Source organism: Myotis nattereri (assembly GCF_964212035.1).
Source record: "Myotis nattereri genome assembly, chromosome: 10".
Classification (NCBI taxonomy): domain Eukaryota; kingdom Metazoa; phylum Chordata; class Mammalia; order Chiroptera; family Vespertilionidae; genus Myotis; species Myotis nattereri.
Genome location: NC_138085.1, coordinates 22380988 through 22400215, shown reverse-complemented (window position 1 = coordinate 22400215; position 19228 = coordinate 22380988). Strand labels below are relative to the sequence as shown.

Below are 19228 nucleotides of genomic sequence, written 5' to 3'. Positions count from 1 at the left end.
AGGCTGGGACTACATAAGGGTGTGATAGCAGGAAGCAGGGCTCATGGTGACACAGGCCGAGCCTCTCTTAGGTGGATGGGAATGCTCTTCAGCTCATTTTAAGCCTCTCCTAGGTAAGTTTAAAGTTTCTCTTCAGGCGCATCCCAAAGAGCTCCACTCTGCCTGCACTAGTCCACACCGGACGTCTACTCTGCGCCTGCCTGAAGAACCCAGCCTGTGTGTGCCGACTCCCCGGTTCAAGGAGCCAGGCTCTCCATCAGTGCGCACTGTGATGCATCAAGTTCACTCCCTTTCTCCTCTCCCTCTGCCTTGTTTTCAGCAACCCTCTTTTTAAAAATCTGTTTTGCCTCCTCTCTTGTTTTCTATCTTGGGGTGGGAGCAAGACCCCTCACCGGTGACAGCGGGAGGACATGGTGGAGGCTGGCTACTGCACCTACCTACCTGGGGTGTGTCTTTGTGCAACTTACTCACTCTAAGCCTCCATTCCCTCATCCTATAAAATAAAAACGTAATATGCAAATCGACTGAATGGCAGAATGACCAGTGGGGGTGGGCAGGGCCGGCAAGCAGGTGGCATCAGGCCAGCAAAGGCATGTGCCAGTGTGGGAGGGGAGGTGGGGACGGTGATGGGGGGGCCTCCAGGAAAGTCAGTCCTTCCTTGCCTCTTCCTAGCTTCTGCTAGTTTGCTGGCAATCTTTGGTGTTCGTTGGTTTGTAGTGCATAGTTCCAATCTCCGCCTTCATTATCACATTAGAGGCCCGAAGCACGAAATTCGTGCATGGGTAGGGTCCTTAGGCCTGGCCAGCAATCAGGGCTGATTGGCGGGGCGACTGGCAGGGTGATCAGCGGAGGGGGGAGGGCGGGAGCCCGTTGGCACTTGCCTTGGCTGGTGGGAGTGGGGGGCTGCAGGCTGGGGGCAGCCCCTGCGTTGACTGTCTGCACCCTGGTGGTCAGTGCACGTCATAGCAACCAATTGTTCCACCAGTCCTTCCCCTGTTTGGTCGATTTGCATATTAGGCTTCTATTATATAGGACTAGAGGCCCGATGCACAAAAATTTGTGCACTCGGAAAGGAGGGAGGGTCCTTCAGCCTGGCCTGTGCCCTCTCACAGTCTGGGACCCCTCGGGAGATAACGACCTGCTGGCTTAGGCCTGCTCCCGGGTGGCAGAGGGCAGGCCCAATCCCTAGGTGCAGCCCCTGGTCGGGCTCAGAGCAGGGCCAATTGGGGAGTTGGGGCGCCACCCCCGTCATGCACAGAGCAGGGTGGATCAGGAGGTTGCAATGCCACTCTCAGTCACGCTCAGGGTAGGGCCGATTGGGGGGTTGGGGCACTGCCCCCTGTCACACTCAAGGCAGGGTCGATGGGGAGGATACGGCGCCACCCCCGTCAAGCACAGAGCAGGGCCAATCAGGGGGTTGGGGCGCTGCCCCCTGTCACTCACAGAGCAGGGCCCATCAGGGGGTTGGGGAGCTCCCCCCCCCCCCCCGTCACTCACAGAGTAGGGCCGATAGGGGAGTTGGGGCACCGCCCCCTGTCACACACAGAGCAGGGCGGACCAGGGGGTTGGGGCGCCACACCCTGTCACACTCAGGGCAGGGCTGATGGGGAGGTTATGGCTCTACCCCATCACACACAGAGCAGGGCCCGTGGGGAGCGGTTGGGGCGCCACACCCTGTCACACACAGAGAAGGGCCGATCAGGGGGTTGGGGCACCGCAGCCTGTCACACACAGAGCCACAGGGCTATCAGGATGTGGGGAGCTCCCCCGTATCAGGCACAGAGCAGGGCTGATCAGGGGGTTGGGGCGCCTTCCCCTGTCACGAACAGAGCAGGGCCAATAGGGAGGTTGTGGCCCCACCCCCTGTTACACACAGAGCCGCAGGGTGATCAGGGGGTTTGGGCGCTGCCCCCTGTCATGCTGATCCCGGTGCCGGGAGGCCTTTCGGCTCCGCTGATCCCAGTGCTGGGAGGCATATTACCCTTTTACTATATAGGATAGAGGCCTGGTGCATGGTGGGGGCTGGCTGGTTTGCCCTGAAGGGTGTCCTGGATCAGGGTGGGGGTCCCCACTGGGGTGCCTGGCCAGCCTGGATGAGGGGCTGAGGGCTGTTTTCAGACTGGCAGGTGACTGAAGCTCCCAACCGCACCTTTTTTTTTTTTTTATTCTGGGCCAGCTTTAGCTCTGAGGCTTGGGTCCAGCTCTTAGGCCTCCGCTGCTGAAAGCAGGTATCTGGTTTGTTTGGGTTCTATAATCGAAACACTGTTTCAATTCCAGCTCTGAGATCCCAGCTGGCTGAAAGCAGGTTTCTGGAGTTTGTTTAGCTTCTATATTTGTAACAATGTTTCAAACTGCAAGCTCAGAGGCCGGCAACAGCAGGCGGGGAACGTTGTAGTCCTCCGTCACTGAAGCAAGCAAGCCTCATGTTCGCTTCAAGCTGCCTGGCTTGTGGCCACCATCTTGGCTGGTACTTAATTTGCATATCACCCTGATTAGCCAATGGGAAGGGTAGCGGATGTACGGCTAATTACCATGTTTCTCTTTTATTAGATAGGATGGCATTCTACCTGTGTGTCTGTGTCTTCACATGGCTGTCTTGTTATTAAGGACACCAGTCATATTGGACTAGAGGTCCATCTAGTATGACCTCATCTCAACTAATTACAACTGCATTGACCCTATCTGCAGTACTGCCAGTTAGGACTTCAACAACTCATTTTTAGGGAAGCACAATTCAACCCATAATACTCAGGGAGGGACGGGGCAGGCCTTGGACCAGGTGAGGGCTCCCTGGGTTGAAAGCACCTGTGTAGGTGTAAAAGCTTTCTGTCCTGATGCCAACGGGGATGATCCAGTGGGCTGGGAGGCTCCAAGCTGTTGTGGGAAAAGGAATAGGAGGCGGTGGGATCTGGGTGACCCAAAGTGAATTGAAGACAATGGTTAGGCTGTGAAAAGGAAGCTGATCCCTCATGGAAGCTGGGGCACGCAGGGAACAAAGAGCATAAGGGAATGAGTGTGTTTAGACTCCCGGGTACTCTTCTAAGTTGAAATACTTGGAAAATGATACTGTTAGTTAGAACGGCAGGAGAGGGCAGCCCAGGCAGAGGCTTTGAATGTCTTTCCAGGTGCTAGTTCTAGAAACAGACCTCCGGGACCCTGTTCTTGGGAACTTCTGGAGATGGCGTGTATTGTCAGGGGATAGGGCCGAGAAAGATCTGACCTCTTCAGGACCACTGTTCTCTCATCCGTGCGGAATGCTCTGCATGGAGCCCCTTCTGCTAAATCTCATGGTCTCACCTCTTTCCCCAAGAGGCTTCAACCATTCGAAGTCCAATGTTTGGCTTCAATAATGGTTTGCAGGCCTCATTTTCGACTTCACACTCTCCTAGGTCAGCCAACGCCCACATTTTGTTCTTTTGGTTTATCTGCTTTAAAAAGTCGCTCTGCATCTTCAAAGTGATGGCTTGCTATCTTGTGAGCAAAACTTGCCCACAACTAAGGGCAGATTTCACACCTGTTTCATACAGTAATTTAGGCAAGGTTGGAGAAATACTGTTTGTTCCTGTGAGTATTACATTTTCAGAATCATTCAATCTTCCAACAAGTACTTGAGTGTCTACTACTTGCCGTGAGATCAAATATTCTGCCCTTCCTGAGGAATTACTCACCTGGCCTGACAACATGAACTATGCAGCATCTTTAGGCAGGTGTTTTAGTTTAAAATACTTCTGTCTTCTCTCCCTCCAACCTGATCCTCTTTCTCTCTCGCTTTAAAAAAAAAATTAACAGAGATAATATAAATATTCAATCTAAATTATAAATGAAAGTTCCTCTCCCAAACTCATTTTTGAGAAAAATATCAGCTGGGAGCCTTGACTAATGAAGGAAGTTGTTTCCTCATTCAGAAAACGTACTCTTGTGCTAGATCTGGCCTTTCCACTTTTTCTTTTTCTGATTTTTAAAAAATTATTTCAAGAAAAATGATTTTAAAAATGATAATGTTACATGCAATAAATACCAATTATTCAAGAAAAATGATCTTACATATAATATTACATGCGATAAACATTAATATTTTAAGAATGAAAGGATTTTAAGTATAATAATATTACCAAAACTGTACTAACATAGTATGATATCACAAAAGTTGTAGGAAATATTTAAAATCTGCAAATAACAGGATTACTTCTATTATGTTCTAGAATATTTTCCCCCTCTGGCTCTATTTTTATTCACCAGTTTATGTTGTTCATTATATTCCACAAGTGAGTGAGATCACATGATATTCATCTTTTTCTTATTTTGCTTAGCATCATGCTTTTAAAGTCTATTTTGTCGGATATGGGTATTGCTACTCCAACTTTTCTTTCTTTTCCATTTGCATGGAAAATTTTTTCCATCCCTTCACTTTCATCCTGTGTGCGTCTTTTGTTTTGAGGTGGGTCTCTTGTAGACAGCATATAGTTGGGTTATGTTTTTATATCCATTCGGCTACCCTACATCTTTTGATTGGAGCATTTAATGTATTTACATTTAGGGTTATTATTGAGAGGTACTTATTTATAGCCATTTTAATTCCAAATGGCTAGGTTTCTCTCTCTGTTTCTTCTTCTCAGCAATCCCTTACAGCAGTGGTTCTCAACCTTCCTAATGCCGTGACCCTTTAATACAGTTCCTCATGTTGTGGTGCTCCCCAACCATAAAATTATTTTTGTTGCTACTTCATAACTGTAATTTTGCTACTGTTATGAATCCTAATGTAAATATCTGATATGCAGGATGTATTTAGGCGACCCCTGCAAAAGGGTCATTCGACCCCCAAAGGGGTTGCGACCCACAGGTTGAGAACTGCTGCCTTACAGCAATCCCTTTAGTATTTCTTGTAATGCTGGCTTGGTGGTGATGAACTCCTTTAGCCTTTTATTTATTTTGGTCTGGGAAGCTCTTTATTTGACTGTCTATTTTGAATGATAGCCTTGCTGGACATAGTAATCTTGGTCTCAGATCCTTGCTTTCCATTACCTTGTGTACTTCATGCCATTCCCTTCTGGCCTGTAGAGTTTCTGATGAGAAATCAGGTGTCAGCCTTATGGGAACTCCTTTGTAGGTAACAGTTTTCTTTTCTCTTGCTGCCTTTAAGATTATCTCTTTGTCTTTAATTTTTGGCATTTTAATTATGATGTGTCTGTGCATGGGTCTGTTTGAGTTCTTCTTGTTTGGGGTTCTCTGTGCCTCCAGAACTTGTGTGACTTTTTCCTTTACCAGGTTAGGGAAGTTTTCTGCCATTATTTCTTCAAACACCTTTTCTATTCCTTTCTCCCTTTCTGCCTCTTCTGGCACACCTACTATTCTAATATTGTTATGTTTCACATTATTCCACAGCTCCCTTAAGCTGTCTTCCTGGTTTTTAATTGTTTTTTTTTTCTCTTTTTTGTTCTCTAAGTGAGTGATATTTTCAACTCTGTTTTCTAATTCACCGATTTGATTCTCAGCTTCCCCTAATCTGCTGTGTTCTTTATTTGTGTTATGTCATTCTTTTCTTTAATTATAAATATATTTTATTGATTTTTTACAGAGAAGAAGGGAGAGGGATAGAGAGTTAGAAACATGGATGAGAGAGAAAGCTTGATCAGCTGCCTCTTGTACCCCCCTTACTGGGGATGTGCCTGCAACCAAGGTACATGCCCTTGACTGGAATCGAACCTGGGGCCCTTCAGTCTGCAGGCTGATGCTCTATCCACTGAGCCAAACCGGTTAGGATGTGTTATGGCATTCTTTATCTCCGACTGTTCTTTTTTCATAGTTACTATATCTTTTTTCATAGTGTTGAGCATTTTTAACATCATTACTCTGAATTCTGTTTCAGATGAATTTCTTTATCTCTGGTTCATTTATCTCTTCTTCTGGAGAATTTGCTAGTTCTTTTATTTGGGGGTTGTTTCTTTGTTTTCTCATTTTGGTTGTCTGGTTGGGTTTGTGACTATGTATTAGGTAGATCCTCTACACTGCTCAATCTCTAGTGCAGGACAGTGTTAAAGGCTGTTTCTGACTAATTGGACCAGGCAAAGACGCAAAGCCTCCAGAGACCACCTCTGCCTACAGACTGATAGGATTCCCACTTGAATTGTGCCCCAGGCAATCGTTCTCAGGTGTGGCAAGAGTTTTTTCAACAGGGTGGGGCAGCTGCTTCTGCCTGGAGGCTAATTGTTACTTTTAATCTCTTAAGTGACCTCAAGGAAAGGTGTTATCCAATAGGGTGTATTGACTGTCTTCCCCCCCATGCATGGCAGATATCTATGTGGAAAAGATGTCCTCTGGCTGTGTGAGGGAATGACTGAGCCGAGGAAACTTGGGGTGTCTGTCTTCTGAGCACGGGAGGAAGCAGGTAGGCCAGGCAGGGGCAGCTGCGGTAGGGGGCTCTGCGGCCCGATGACTCGGGCACAGAGGGAGCAGGATGCACCCAAAGGACAACATAGGCTTTCCTAGGCCCGTCCATGCGGGGTCCATGGAGGAGCATTAGAGAACATGCCTGTGCCACAAAAATAATAAAGCACAAGAAAGGACCTGCCTCTGTTGGGGCCCTGAGGGCTGTGCCCACAGCAAGCCCGCCAGGGCTCCAGTCCTCCATGGCTCCCTGGCGATGAGCTCAGCCACGTAAGGTCCTCACTTAGCCCCTTCCCCAGAGTCACCATAAAATATAAGCTCCACTGGGGCCTGACCACTAATGGGTGTGAGGGATTTTACTCTTGTGATGGAAATGTTCTAAAACGGTATTTGGGGGAGGGGTTGCACAGCTCTGCACATTTACTGGAATGTGCAAAGGACAACATAGGCTTGTCCATCGGGTCTCAGAGCCCCCTACCCCGAGTCCCCATTCCTGGGTTCTGCTCTCACAGCTCCAGTCCACTTCACCCTCCCTCTGCCAGAGCACAAGGTGGGTGGTTCCACAGGAAATGTTTGTGCCTTGGCCCTTGAAGAGGGTGCCTGAACTTTCAGCTGCCACTCCCTGGCAGACAGCACCCCACTGCTTTTCACAGCTAGATGTTATGTGGGTACCCTCCTCAGTTTGGTGCTCTCTGCTGGGGAGCCCAGCTCTGGGATTAGATCCCAGAGTTCTCAGTAGCACCCTCACCCCCACACCCCGAGCTGAGATCTCTCTCTGGGACTTCAGTTGCCGTCTGTGGGTCACGCCTCTGCCCCTCCTACCAGTCTCTATGCCCGCTCCACCTTCGGTCCTTGGATATCAGGGTTCTCCCCTATAAAGTTTTCCATTGATTATTCAGGAAGCCTTTCCGTATTTCAGTTGTAATTCCAGCTTATTCCTGGGAGCATGTCCGTGCAGCATCCTCCTACTCTGCCGCCATTTTTAATCTCTTAGGGCCTTTCCACTTTGGAGAGACCACCAACACAAGTTTGTTTTATTTTTAAAGAGGGACATAGGATGAATCTCAAAAATATGCCTGGCAAAAGAAGCCAGAACACAAAAGAGTGCCATTTTATGAAATTCAAGAAGAGTCAAAACTAACCTACAGTGACAAAAAGCAGATCGGCAGAGGCCTGGGCCTGCGGTGCGGGGGTAAACGGACTCAGAGAGCCCCGAGGAGACGCGCGGGGAGAATGGGAATGTTCTGTATCACGACGTGACAGTGGTTACACAGACATGTACACTTGTCAAAACGCATCAGACTCTATTTATTTATATGTAAACTATACCTCCACAAAATTGACTTAAAAACAATACATCAATTCAACATGGAGTGAGCATTTGAATGGAAAGGAATTATCAAGGGAACACACACACACACACACACACACACACACACACACACCTTTTTGTTTCCTCTTTTTCCTTAACGAGCTTTATCAAGGTATAATTTATGTACCATAAAATTGACCTGTTTTAAGTGTATAACAATAAATTTCAGTAAATGTGCAGAGCTGTGCAACCCCTCCCCCAAATACCGTTTTAGAACATTTCCATCACAAGAGTAAAATCCCTCACACCCATTAGTGGTCAGGCCCCAGTGGAGCTTATATTTTATGGTGACTCTGGGGAAGGGGCTAAGTGAGGACCTTACGTGGCTGAGCCCATCTGCCAGGGAGCCATGGAGGACTGGAGCCCTGGCGGGCTTGCTGTGGGCACAGCCCTCAGGGCCCCAACAGAGGCAGGTCCTTTCTTGTGCTTTATTATTTTTGTGGCACAGGCATGTTCTCTAATGCTCCTCCATGGACCCCGCATGGACGGGCCTAGGAAAGCCTATGTTGTCCTTTGGGTGCATCCTGCTCCCTCTGTGCCCGAGTCATCGGGCCTCAGAGCCCCCTACCGCAGCCGCCCCTGCCTGGCCTACCTGCTTCCCTCCGTGCCCAGGCGGAGGCTGGACAGGGCTCAAGTGCGTTGCTTCTGTTCCTGCCAGCTGCTGGGGAGCAGGCCCAGGAGGAGCCCATCCTGCCGGTCAGCTGGCGTTGGAAGCAGTGATAAGAGCAGCCTGAATGTCCCCAGAGAAACACAATTAAGAGGAGAGAAGACAGGAACGATCATGGTGGACCGGAGCAAAAATAAGCCCCATTGGACAGCAATTCTGTTTACTCTGAAGGGTTGGCACACACCCAGAGACACGTGATAACACTGCAACCTGAGTCTGAGGAAATCAAGGGTGAAAAGCTGGCAGGAGGGTGGAGGACAACCTGAGCCTCTCCTCCATGGTCCCATAGAGCAGGGGTGGGGAACATGCGTCTCACAGCAGCACTAGGCCTGCGAAATCATTTGCTCTGGCCCTGCCACGGCATTAGGGGTGAGTTAATTAAATGTTTGAGCAAATACAGCAGGCTCATTTTTAAGTTGATAATTTTGTATGGCCCGTGAATGATGTTATAAACATCCAAATGGCTCTTGGCAGAAAAAAGGTTCCCCACCCCTGCCTTAGAAGCTCGAAATCAAGGGAAGGCTCAGGATTCACTTTTTACGGGCCTCGCCAGGACTCTATTGGCGAAACTTAGCAATAAACAAAGTAAACATAATTTCGTTATACATAGACTACCCCACATCCAAGGGTCCGTGGTACAGCTCCTTCTCGGAGCAGGTGAGGTGAGGCTGTGTGAGAGGGAGGCCAGAGCTGGTGTGCACAGCTCTGAGCTGTTAGGAGCAGTGTGCCGGTTGGTCCTCCCTGCTGTGCTACTGCTACCGTTACAGATGTCTTTAACATTTTAGAGTGTCCGGCTCAGCGAGTGGCTTATATACACCGTGTATTGGGTCACTGCTATCAAGGCTACATCATTGGCAAGGCCTGGTGCGAGATGGAAATGTGGGTCCTTTCATTTATAAGAAGAAACAGCCTTTTCTTTTCACTTGTGGTCGCTATCTTTCTCTTGGCCTGAAAAACTGTTTTTGTAAACTTGTTATTAATGCTGTGCTCCTTTGGACATGGGGATCCTCACAGGGTGAGTGCAGACCCTTACAGATGTCCAGGGCCCCAACCCACAATTCCTCCTGGCCCCAGACGGGCTCTGCCCCTGCCCCTGCCCCTTAGGTCCTTTGCCAATTTTTTTGCATGCTGGCTGGGTGTGCTGTCGCTTCCAACAGGCAGTACTTGGTGTATTGCTTTCTCAGGGGCTGTTGTAAGGTGGGCAGCTTGAAGCAATAGAGATGTATTCTCTCAGAGCTAAAAGTCTGAAGTCTGAAATAAAAAAGTAGGAGGGTTGGTTCCTTTTGGAGGATCTGAGAAGACATGTTCCATGCCTCTTCTAGCTTCCGGTGGGCTACTGGCCACCCTTGGTGTTCCTTGGCTTGTGTGCACTTCACTCCAACCTCTGCCTGTCTTCACTTGGCATTCTGGGGTGTGTGTGTGTGTGTGTGTGTGTGTGTGCGCGCGCGCGCCTATTTTCTCTTCTTATAAGGACCTCATTTTAACTGATTGTATCTGTGAAGACCACATTTCCAAATAAGGCCACAAGGTTCCAGCGGACATGAATTTTAGGGAGACACTCCACAACCCAGAATACCTGAGCTAAAGAAGAGCCCAGTATGCCTAGGAATTTAAGTCTCTCCAACTCCTGGCTACATAATTTGTATGGCCTAGTGCAAAATGAATACTTGCTTAAAAATTATTAAGAACTTCAAAATGAGGGAAGCAGAGCATTAAATGAGGCGTGGGGCCTTCTGAGTATGGAGCCCGTATGACTGGATTCCCACGAAGCTGGCCCTGCTCTTGCCTCCGATCAGGACAACTCGGAGGGGACACATGCACTGTCTCCACTGATCCTTGAGGGCTCAAGCCAAAGTCACCCCTGTGACAAACCACCTTTGTTTGGTCTCCTTCACTTCCCAAACCCACTCCCCCACACCCTTACTATTCAGTTCCTCATATATCCCTTTCACCCCAATTCCCATCTCAGGTCCACTTCTGGGAACTGAAGGTCAGACAGGCAGGGACAACTCTGTTCTAACTGGATAACCACCGAAAAGGTCATTGCTGAGGCAACATGGTCTTACGTGGCACAGCTAGCTTCTCTATTCCTTTTCTTCTTATAAGAAAAACTTCCAAAACAGATCTTAAAGAAGCACCAGGGCACTTCTGGGGAAATAGAGTGGATGAACTTTACCTATTCCTCCACTAAACAGCATGGACATTATATAGAAAACAACATAAGGAGACTGAAAGGTGGAGAGGAGAAGGCAGGCTAGCCTGGCCTTCAGGATCCAAGGAATGGCATGCTGGTGAGGTCCCTGGATTCTTTTTTCCCCTCTTATATTCTAGACTCAGGATGAAAGAAGCTTGAAACCTGGAAATGACAATGATGCAGACAAGAAACAACAAACAAACAAACAAAAACACCTCCACAAAGTCCACTTTTTCTAGTGAAAGGACCAGGGATGGTGGAGCCTACAAGGCAGGAAACTTTTAGACAATAACTGCTCTCCTCCAGCTAAATACTAAAGAAAATGCCTGTGGCCCCATTCCCACCTACGCCAGCAAAGGCGGAGCGAGAGGCCTAGACTACCTCCCTCACCAGGTGGAAAGAAGTGCTCCACCCCCCGCAGCAGGTGGTGTCACAGAAGCCTGGTGGAGTCGGGAGGTCCGTGCCCAGCAATAGGAGGGCCGCTCGCAGGTGGTGTCCGTGAGGCCACTGGGGAGCAGTAAATGACAAACTCCTACGTTTCCTGACCACGAACATACAGTGGGGAGAAATGAATTTCCACCCCCACTCAGCATTAATGAGGAGCCTCGTCACCCTTGAGTGTCAAAGGAGGCCAGGTGGGGGTCTGGAATGTACCCTCATCTGACAGTAACAAGGTGGCAACTTCGTCTCTGCCCGAGTAGTGTCAACCAAGCCTACTAGAAGAGAAGGCTTAAGTAAGATCCAGAGTCTCATAACAAGTTACCCAAATGTCTAGGATTCAATTTTTAAAATCACGCATCATATCAAGAACCAGAAATATTTCAAACTGAATAAAAAAAGATGACACCAAGATGACAGAGGTGTCAGAATTATCTGATTTTAAAGATTTTAAAACAGCCATGATAAAAATGCTTCAATGAGCAATTATGAACATGCTTAAGCAAATGCAAAAACAGGAACTCTTAGCAAAGAAATAGATAGTTGGGCAAAGAAACAGATGATTAAAGAAGAACAAAATGGAAAATTTACAACTGAAAACTACAATAACCAAAAATGTAATAGATAAGCTTGACGTCAAAATGGAGGAAAGGATATGTGAATAGTCAGATAGAACAATAGAAATTACTCAGTCTGAGCAACAGACAACAAATAGACTGGAAAAAAAAAATCAAGGATCCTTAGAACTTGAGGGATTGTCACAAACAATTTAATAGTTATCTCATTGGATTTCCAGAATAAAAGGAGAAAGAGGGCAGGATTTTAAAAGTCCTGAAAGAAATAATGGCTGAAAACTCTTCAAATTTAACAAGAGATCTAAACTTACAAATTGAAGAAGTTGAGCAAACCCCAATAGCACACACACACTCACACATACACACACATACACACACACACACACTCCACCCCAAGATGCATTTGGTCAAACTCTAAAAACTAAAGAGAAAGAAAAAAAGTTTTTGAAAATAGTCAGGAAGAAACATCCTATCTAAAGGGAAAAAACAATTTGAATGACAGCAGAATCCTATATCCAATGAAAATGTTCTTTAAAAATAAAGAAGAAATCAAGATATCTTCAAATGAAGGAAAACTGAATAATTTGTTCCCAACAGACCTAACCTAAAGTAATGAATAAAGGAAGTCTCTAAATAGAAAGGAAATGATAAAAGAAGGAACCTTGAGAAAAACAGGAAAGAAGAAAGAACATAGTTAGCAAAAATACAGTATTTTTTATTTCTCCTCTTCATTTTTATGTTGGTTGGCAGTTAATTTGCATATCACCCTGATTAGCCAATGGGAAGCGTAGTGGAGGTACAGTTAATTACTCTTTTTGTCTTTTATTAGATAGGATAATAGAATACTTAGAGTAACCCCCAAAGTGCTCTAAAAAGAGATACACTAAAGAAACCACTATAGGTAAACCAAAACAGAATTCCAAAAAAATATACAACTAGCCTAAAGGAAGTCAGAAAAAAAGTCTATAGAGTAATGAAAAACAAGGAGAAAAATCAGAAAATAAAAAATAAATGGCATACTTAAGCCCTAAGATATGTCATATTAACACTAATTCAAAGAAACCTGGAAGAATTAATTTGCTAGGGCTGTTGTAAGAAAATACCATAAGGTAGGTGGCTTAAGCAACAGCAATTTGTCTTAAGTTCTGGAGGCCAGAAGTCCAAGATTAACACCTTTCGTACCACTCACGAGCTTTCTCGTGTTTCCAGCGCCATCTGTTAAGGACCTTAGATGTCAACACACTGTCTTGTCCACATCGAATGAAGCGATCTCATTGGTGGAAACCGTGCAGGTCAGTCTACGAAAAACTATATAATTGCACGAACCCATAAAGCATTGCAGTTACATTGTATTTTGGTCATTTGAATAGTCTTCGTCTTCAAGTTCCTGGCGCTTTTAGAAATGCCCTCTCTCAGAAAAAGGAAGGAAACCAACGAAACTGATACACTTCCTTTCGTGTTGTTCCATTCTAAGGAAGACGATGAAATGGACAAAAAAAGTAGTGCTGTGCCTTATAAACTGTGGCCTTTTCAATTCATTTCATTCAATTCAACGTCCTCAATCCACAGGCAAAAATGAAGTATAAACAGTTTCTGCTATCGGTGGCGAGAGACTGGATAACGGATGACAATAATGAAGGCTCTCCGGAACCAGAGACAAATCTGTCCAGCCCTTCCCCTGGGGGTGCAAGGAGAGCACCTCGTAAAGGTCCACCCAAAAGGTTTTCAGTTGATATGAAGCAGCATGAACCTACGTGTATTCCAGCGAGTGGAAAGAAAAAATTTCCTACGAGAGTCTGCAGAGTTTGTGCCGCCCATGGAAAAAGGAGCGAATCTAGATATTTATTTTGTTTGGCCCCTCTTCATAGAGGAAAATGTTTTACGCAGTACCATACGTTAAAAAAGTACTAGGAACTTTAATTGTTTAATTGTTTTTGTAAATAAAAATGTTATAATTATTGAAAAACAACACCTAAAGTGCATTATGATCTGTAGTTATGATGATTTAAATAACGTGCAGTTTGCCCCAAAACGTGCGGTCCCTGGCATATGTCTTAGAGATTTCTATGCGGTACACAATGTGTTAAGGTGTCAGCAAGGCCATATTCCCTCTGAAGGTGATAGGAAAGGATTTTATTCCAGGACTCTCTCCTAGCTTCTAATAGGTTGTTGGCTTGTGGCTGCACAACTCCAGTCTTCACATGGTGGTCTCCCTGTGTCTGTCTGTCTCTAAATTTCCTTTTTCTATAAGGACATCTCTTATATTGGAGTAAAGTCTCATCCTACTCCAGTGTGACCTCATCTTAACTTAATTACATGCAACAGCCTCCATTTCCAAATAAGGTCACATTCTGAGATAGTAGGGATTAGGATTTCAACATCTTTTTTGGGAAACACAATTCAACCTGTACACTGGAGTAGCCATGCTAATTAATTTCAGATAAAACAGACTCCAGAGCAAGGAAAATTATTAGTGATAAAAAGAAGCTTTACATAATGATAAAAGGATCGGTTCCCTCAGAAGACACAACAATCCTCAGCATGCATGCACCTAACAACAGAGCAACTAAACACATGCAGTAACCCGAGCCCTTTGGCTGGATGGGTAGCGTGTCTGCTTGCAGACGGAAGGGTCTTGGGTTCCATTCTGGTCAAGGGCACATGCTGTGGGTTGTGGGCTCGATCCACAGGAGGCAGCCAAATCAATGATTCTCTCTCATCATTGATGTTTCTATCTCTCTTTCCCTCTCCCTTCCTCTCTGAAATCAATAACAATATTTTAAAAAATACATGAGGTAAAACAGAACTGCAAGGAAAAAGAGACAAATCCACTTACAGTTGGGGACTTTAAAACCTCTCTCTTAGTAATTGGAAGATCCAACAGGCAGAAAATTAATAAGGATGGAGTTGAACTGAACAGCACCTCAATCAACTGGATCTGATTGACATTTAAACAATACGAGTAGTTTACCCAACTACAACAGAATACTTCTTCTTCTTCTTCTTCTTTTTTTATTTCAAAGACTTATTACAAAACTCATTCACTCAACTCCAGGAATACAGCTATGACAGGTTTACAGTAAAACTAGTTTTTAAAATGCTATTTTACGAGCACATTGTGAAAATGCTACTGACATGCCATCCAAATTTACTTTGAGATGGGTCTTAGTTAACCATGTATTTTCAGGACAGTTAACAACAGGGCCTGAAATGAGCACTATTGTCAAGCTAAAAACAGGAAAGGCACCACTCCTTCCAGGGTTGACATAAGACTCCAGAAAGGGACAGCCTCACCGCCTGGACCCTAACCCAGATGCATCCATCCAGGGCCAGACGCCATCCTCTGCTGAGCATGAGCGTGATGTGATGAGTGAGTTATCACAAGACTTTCTTGGTCACTTCAGGGAAACAGCATTCACCAAATAACACAAAGGCTGCGACCGCCGCAGGAGCTCCTGCCACTCTGCTGTCACGTTCAAAACGACTGAGTGAAGCACCAGAGTCCTTTGAGGCATTTTATTTCCACATATGTATCACATCCCTAGAAAAAGAATCCCAGGATTTTCCCTCCTGTGTGTTTTCGTCTTGCTTCTTCATGGTCCATGATGCCCGCTGAGGTTGTCAGTACAATGAAACCAAACTGACGGGATGGAAGCAAGTTGTTCTGCCATTTTTCTAGATCTTTGAGTTGCACATCAAATCTGGGGCTGATTACTCCACCCTTGTTCAACCTGCCTGCGAGGTTCACAACAATTTTCCCAGCTCTGTGGTCATCAATAATTTCAAATTCGCCAATGTAACCATGCTTCATCATCACAGTCAGAAACCGGACGATGACTTTGGAGCACGGCATGATGAGAACCTGGCATTTGCCTCTCTTTTCGGCATTGTTGATACTCTTCAGAGCATCAGCCAGGACATTCATGTGCACCATTATGGCGGCACGGACCGATGGTGGAAAGAGTACATATTCTTCTTAAGTTCAGTTGGAACATTCACCTAGATGACATTCTAGGCCATAAAACAAATATAAAAGAACAGAAATCAAAGTATCATCTCAGACCACAGTAGAATCAAATTAGAATCAATAGAAAGAAGGCTGGAAAAATTCCCAAATATTTGAACTAACATGAGCCAAAGAAGTCTCAAAAAAAAAAAAAAGAAATATTGTGAACTAAATGAAAATGAAATACAACTTACCAAAATTTGTGGGATGTAGCAAAAGCAGTGTTTACAGGAAACTTTACAGCATTGAGTGCATATATTAGAAAAGAAGAAAGATCTAAAATGAATAATCCCAGGGACTTGAGAGCAAAGAAAATTACTAGGAACAGAGAGGGTCATTATGTAATAAAAGAGTCAGTCCACCAAGAGGACATGATAATCCTAAATGTGTAGGCACCAAACCACAGAGCTGCAAAATATGTGAAGGAAGACTGATACAACTAAAAGAAGAAATAAGCAAATCCGTAATCATAATTGGAAAATGCAATACCTTTTTGTCAATAATTGCTAGAACAACTAGACCAAAAATCAGCAAAAATTTAGTACTAACACCATCAACCAAAAGATCTAACTGACATTTATAGCAAACTTCATACAACAGCAGAGTACACATTTCAGTACATGTACCAAGACAAGACCACATCCTGGCCTAGAAAACAAACCTCCACAAACTTAGAGGGATTTAAGTGACAGAGAGTGTGTTCTTCAACAATAATTGAATCAAACTAAAAATTAACAATAAAAAGATAACAAGAAACTCTCCAAACACTTGGAAACTAAATAACATACTTCTAAATAAGTCATTGGTAAAACAGGAGCTTTCAAGAGAAATTAGAAAATAGATTGGATTGAATGAAAGTACAACTCAATGTGTGGGACACAACTACAGAGGTGCTGAGGGAAATTTGTAGTTTGAAATGCAAACATTAGGGAAGATAAAATGTCTCAAATCAGTAATCTAAGCTCTCGCCTCAAGAACCTAGGAAAAGAAGAGAAAAACAAAACTGAAGCAAGTAGAGGAAAGAAATAATAAAAATCAGAACATAAATCAATGAAGTTGAAAAACAGAGAGAAAAAATAGTGAAACAAAGAGCTGTTTCTTTGAAAAGATCCATAAAATTTAAAATCTCTGGAAAGATTGACAAGGAAAAAAGACACAAACCCTTATCAGAAGTGAAAGAGGCGATGTCATTACTGACCCTGTACATGTTAAAAGAACCACCAGTGAGCCCGGCTGGTGTGGCTCAGAGGCTGAGTGTTGACCTATGAACCAGGAGGTCACGGTTCAATTCCTGGTCAGGGCACGATCCCCAGTGGGGGGCTTGCAGGAGGCAGCTGATAAATGATTCTCTCTCATCATTGATATTTCTATCTCTTGCTCCCTCTCCTTTCCTCTCTGAAATCAATAAAAAGTATATATATATATATATATATATATATATATATATATATATATTTAAAGAACCATAAGGGAATAATAAAAACAACTCTATCCACATAAATTTGACAATTAGGCAATTTGAACCAATTCCTCAAAATACACAAAGTACCACAATTCACATTTATAAAACAGCTCATTTAAACAGCCCTATAAATATGAAATCAAATTCATAACTTAAAAGTTTCTTCCAAAGATATAATCCATCCCCAAGAATTTTACCAATAGTTCAGAGATTTCATTGTACACAACCCATGCTGGAAAGTGAAAGGACAGGGGGCAGGGAGTCACATTTCCTAACTCATCTGATGAAGCTCATATTATTACCCTGATACTAAGGCAAAGCCAGACAAAAAGAAAAGTTTAGACCAATATCCCTCATGAAAATAGATGCAAAAGTTCTTAGCATAACATTAGCAAACACAATTCAGCAATATATAAGAAGAATAATACGGCAAAAAGTAAGCAGGATTTATTCTAGAGATGCAAAACTGGTTCAGTACCCGAAGATTAATTAATGTAGTCCACTAAAATACTAGGCTATGGAAGCAGAAAGAGCATCTAACATCCAATTCATGATAAACACACACACACACACACCCTCTCAGAAAACTTTAATATTTGCAGGCTCAGTAGAAAAGAGCAAAAAAGGACATCATATGTAAATGTAAGCAGGGCATTCTTCCAAAGTAAAGGCCAAATGATGCCATCCATGATTGAAGAAAATTTCCCAATAGTTCAAAGGGAGAAAATGGTGAGAGAACTGAGCCACCAAATAGAACACAATGGTAGAGGCAGTGCTGTGGGAAATTATATTCCCACTAGAGGCCCGGTGCACGAATTCGTGCACTGGTGGGGTCCCTCCACCTGGCTGGTGATCAGGGCCATCTCTCCCAGTCCCGATTGGGGCCGATCGGGCCAGTGGACGGAGAGGGACTGCGGGAGGGCTCCAGGGTGTGTCTGGCCCATCTCGCCCAGTCCCAATCGGCCCAACCCCAGCAGCAAGCTAACCTACTGGTTGGAGCATCGGCCCCCTTGTGGTCAGTGTATGTCACAGTAATGGGTTGGTCGACCAATAGGTTGGACACTTAGCATATTAGGCTTATATATATACTAGGGGCCCGGTGCATGAAATTTGTGCACTGGGTGGGGGTGGGGGGAGTGTCCCTCAGCCCAGCCTGCCCCCCTCACATACTGGGATCCCTCAGGAGTTGACCCCCATCACCCTCCAATCGCAGGATCGGCCCCTTGCCCAGGCCTGACGCCTGAGCCAGAGGCGTCAGGCCTGGGCAGGGGACCCTCATTTCTCCCCATCACTGGTTCTGCCCCCAGCCCAGGCCTGATGCCTCTGGCTCAGGCATCAGGCCTGGGCAGGGGACCCCCAGACCCCTCCGATTGCTGGCTCTGCCCCTGACCCAGGCCTGATGCCTCTGGCCCAGGATTCAGGCCTCGGCAAAGGGACCATCATATCCCCCCAATCCCCGACTCCGCCGCCCACCAAGGCCTGATGCCTCGGCCAGAGGAGTTGACCCTCATCACCCTCCGATCGCCGATCACCGGATCGGCCCCTTGCCCACGCCTGAGGCCTCCGGCAGAGGTGTCAGGCCTGGGCAGGGGACTCCCAGCTCCCCGCGATCTCCCACTCTGCCCCTGCCCAGGCCTAACGCCTCTGTCCGAGGCATTAGGCCTGGGCAGGGCACCCCCAGCTCCCTGTGGTTTCAGGCTCCGCCCCTGCCCAGGCCTAACGCCTCTGGCCAAGGCATTAGGCCTGGGCAGGGGACTCCAGCTCCCCGCAATCTCCCGCTCTGCCCTTGCCCAGGACTAACGCCTCTGGCCGAGGCATTAGGCCTGGGCAGCGGGTACCCGCAGCAGCAGCGGCACCGCGATCTCCCGCTCTGCCCCTGCCCAGGCCTAACGCCTCTGGCCAAGGCATTAGGCCTGGACAGGGGACACCCAGCTCCCCGAAGTTGCAGGCTCTGCCCCTGCCCAGGCCTAACGCCTCTGGCCAAGGCATTAGGCCTGGACAGGGGACACCCAGCTCCCCGCAGTTGCAGGCTCTGCCCCTGCCCAGGCCTAACGCCTCTGGCCGAGGCGTCCGGCCCGGGCAGTGGGGACCCGCAGCTGCAGTGCCCCGCGATCTCGGGCTCCGCTTTAG

At 46.1% G+C, this 19228-nt stretch overlaps 1 protein-coding gene across 1 annotated transcript; it reads right to left on the bottom strand.

Moving 5' to 3' along the window:
* Positions 1–15131: 15131 nt before the first annotated feature.
* On the bottom strand, positions 15132–15577 carry LOC308526140 (small ribosomal subunit protein uS8-like). The gene has a single exon (XM_081101191.1). It carries the CDS (start codon positions 15562–15564, stop codon positions 15172–15174), a length of 393 nt encoding a protein of 130 aa, XP_080957317.1. The 5' UTR covers positions 15565–15577; the 3' UTR covers positions 15132–15171.
* Positions 15578–19228: the final 3651 nt, after the last annotated feature.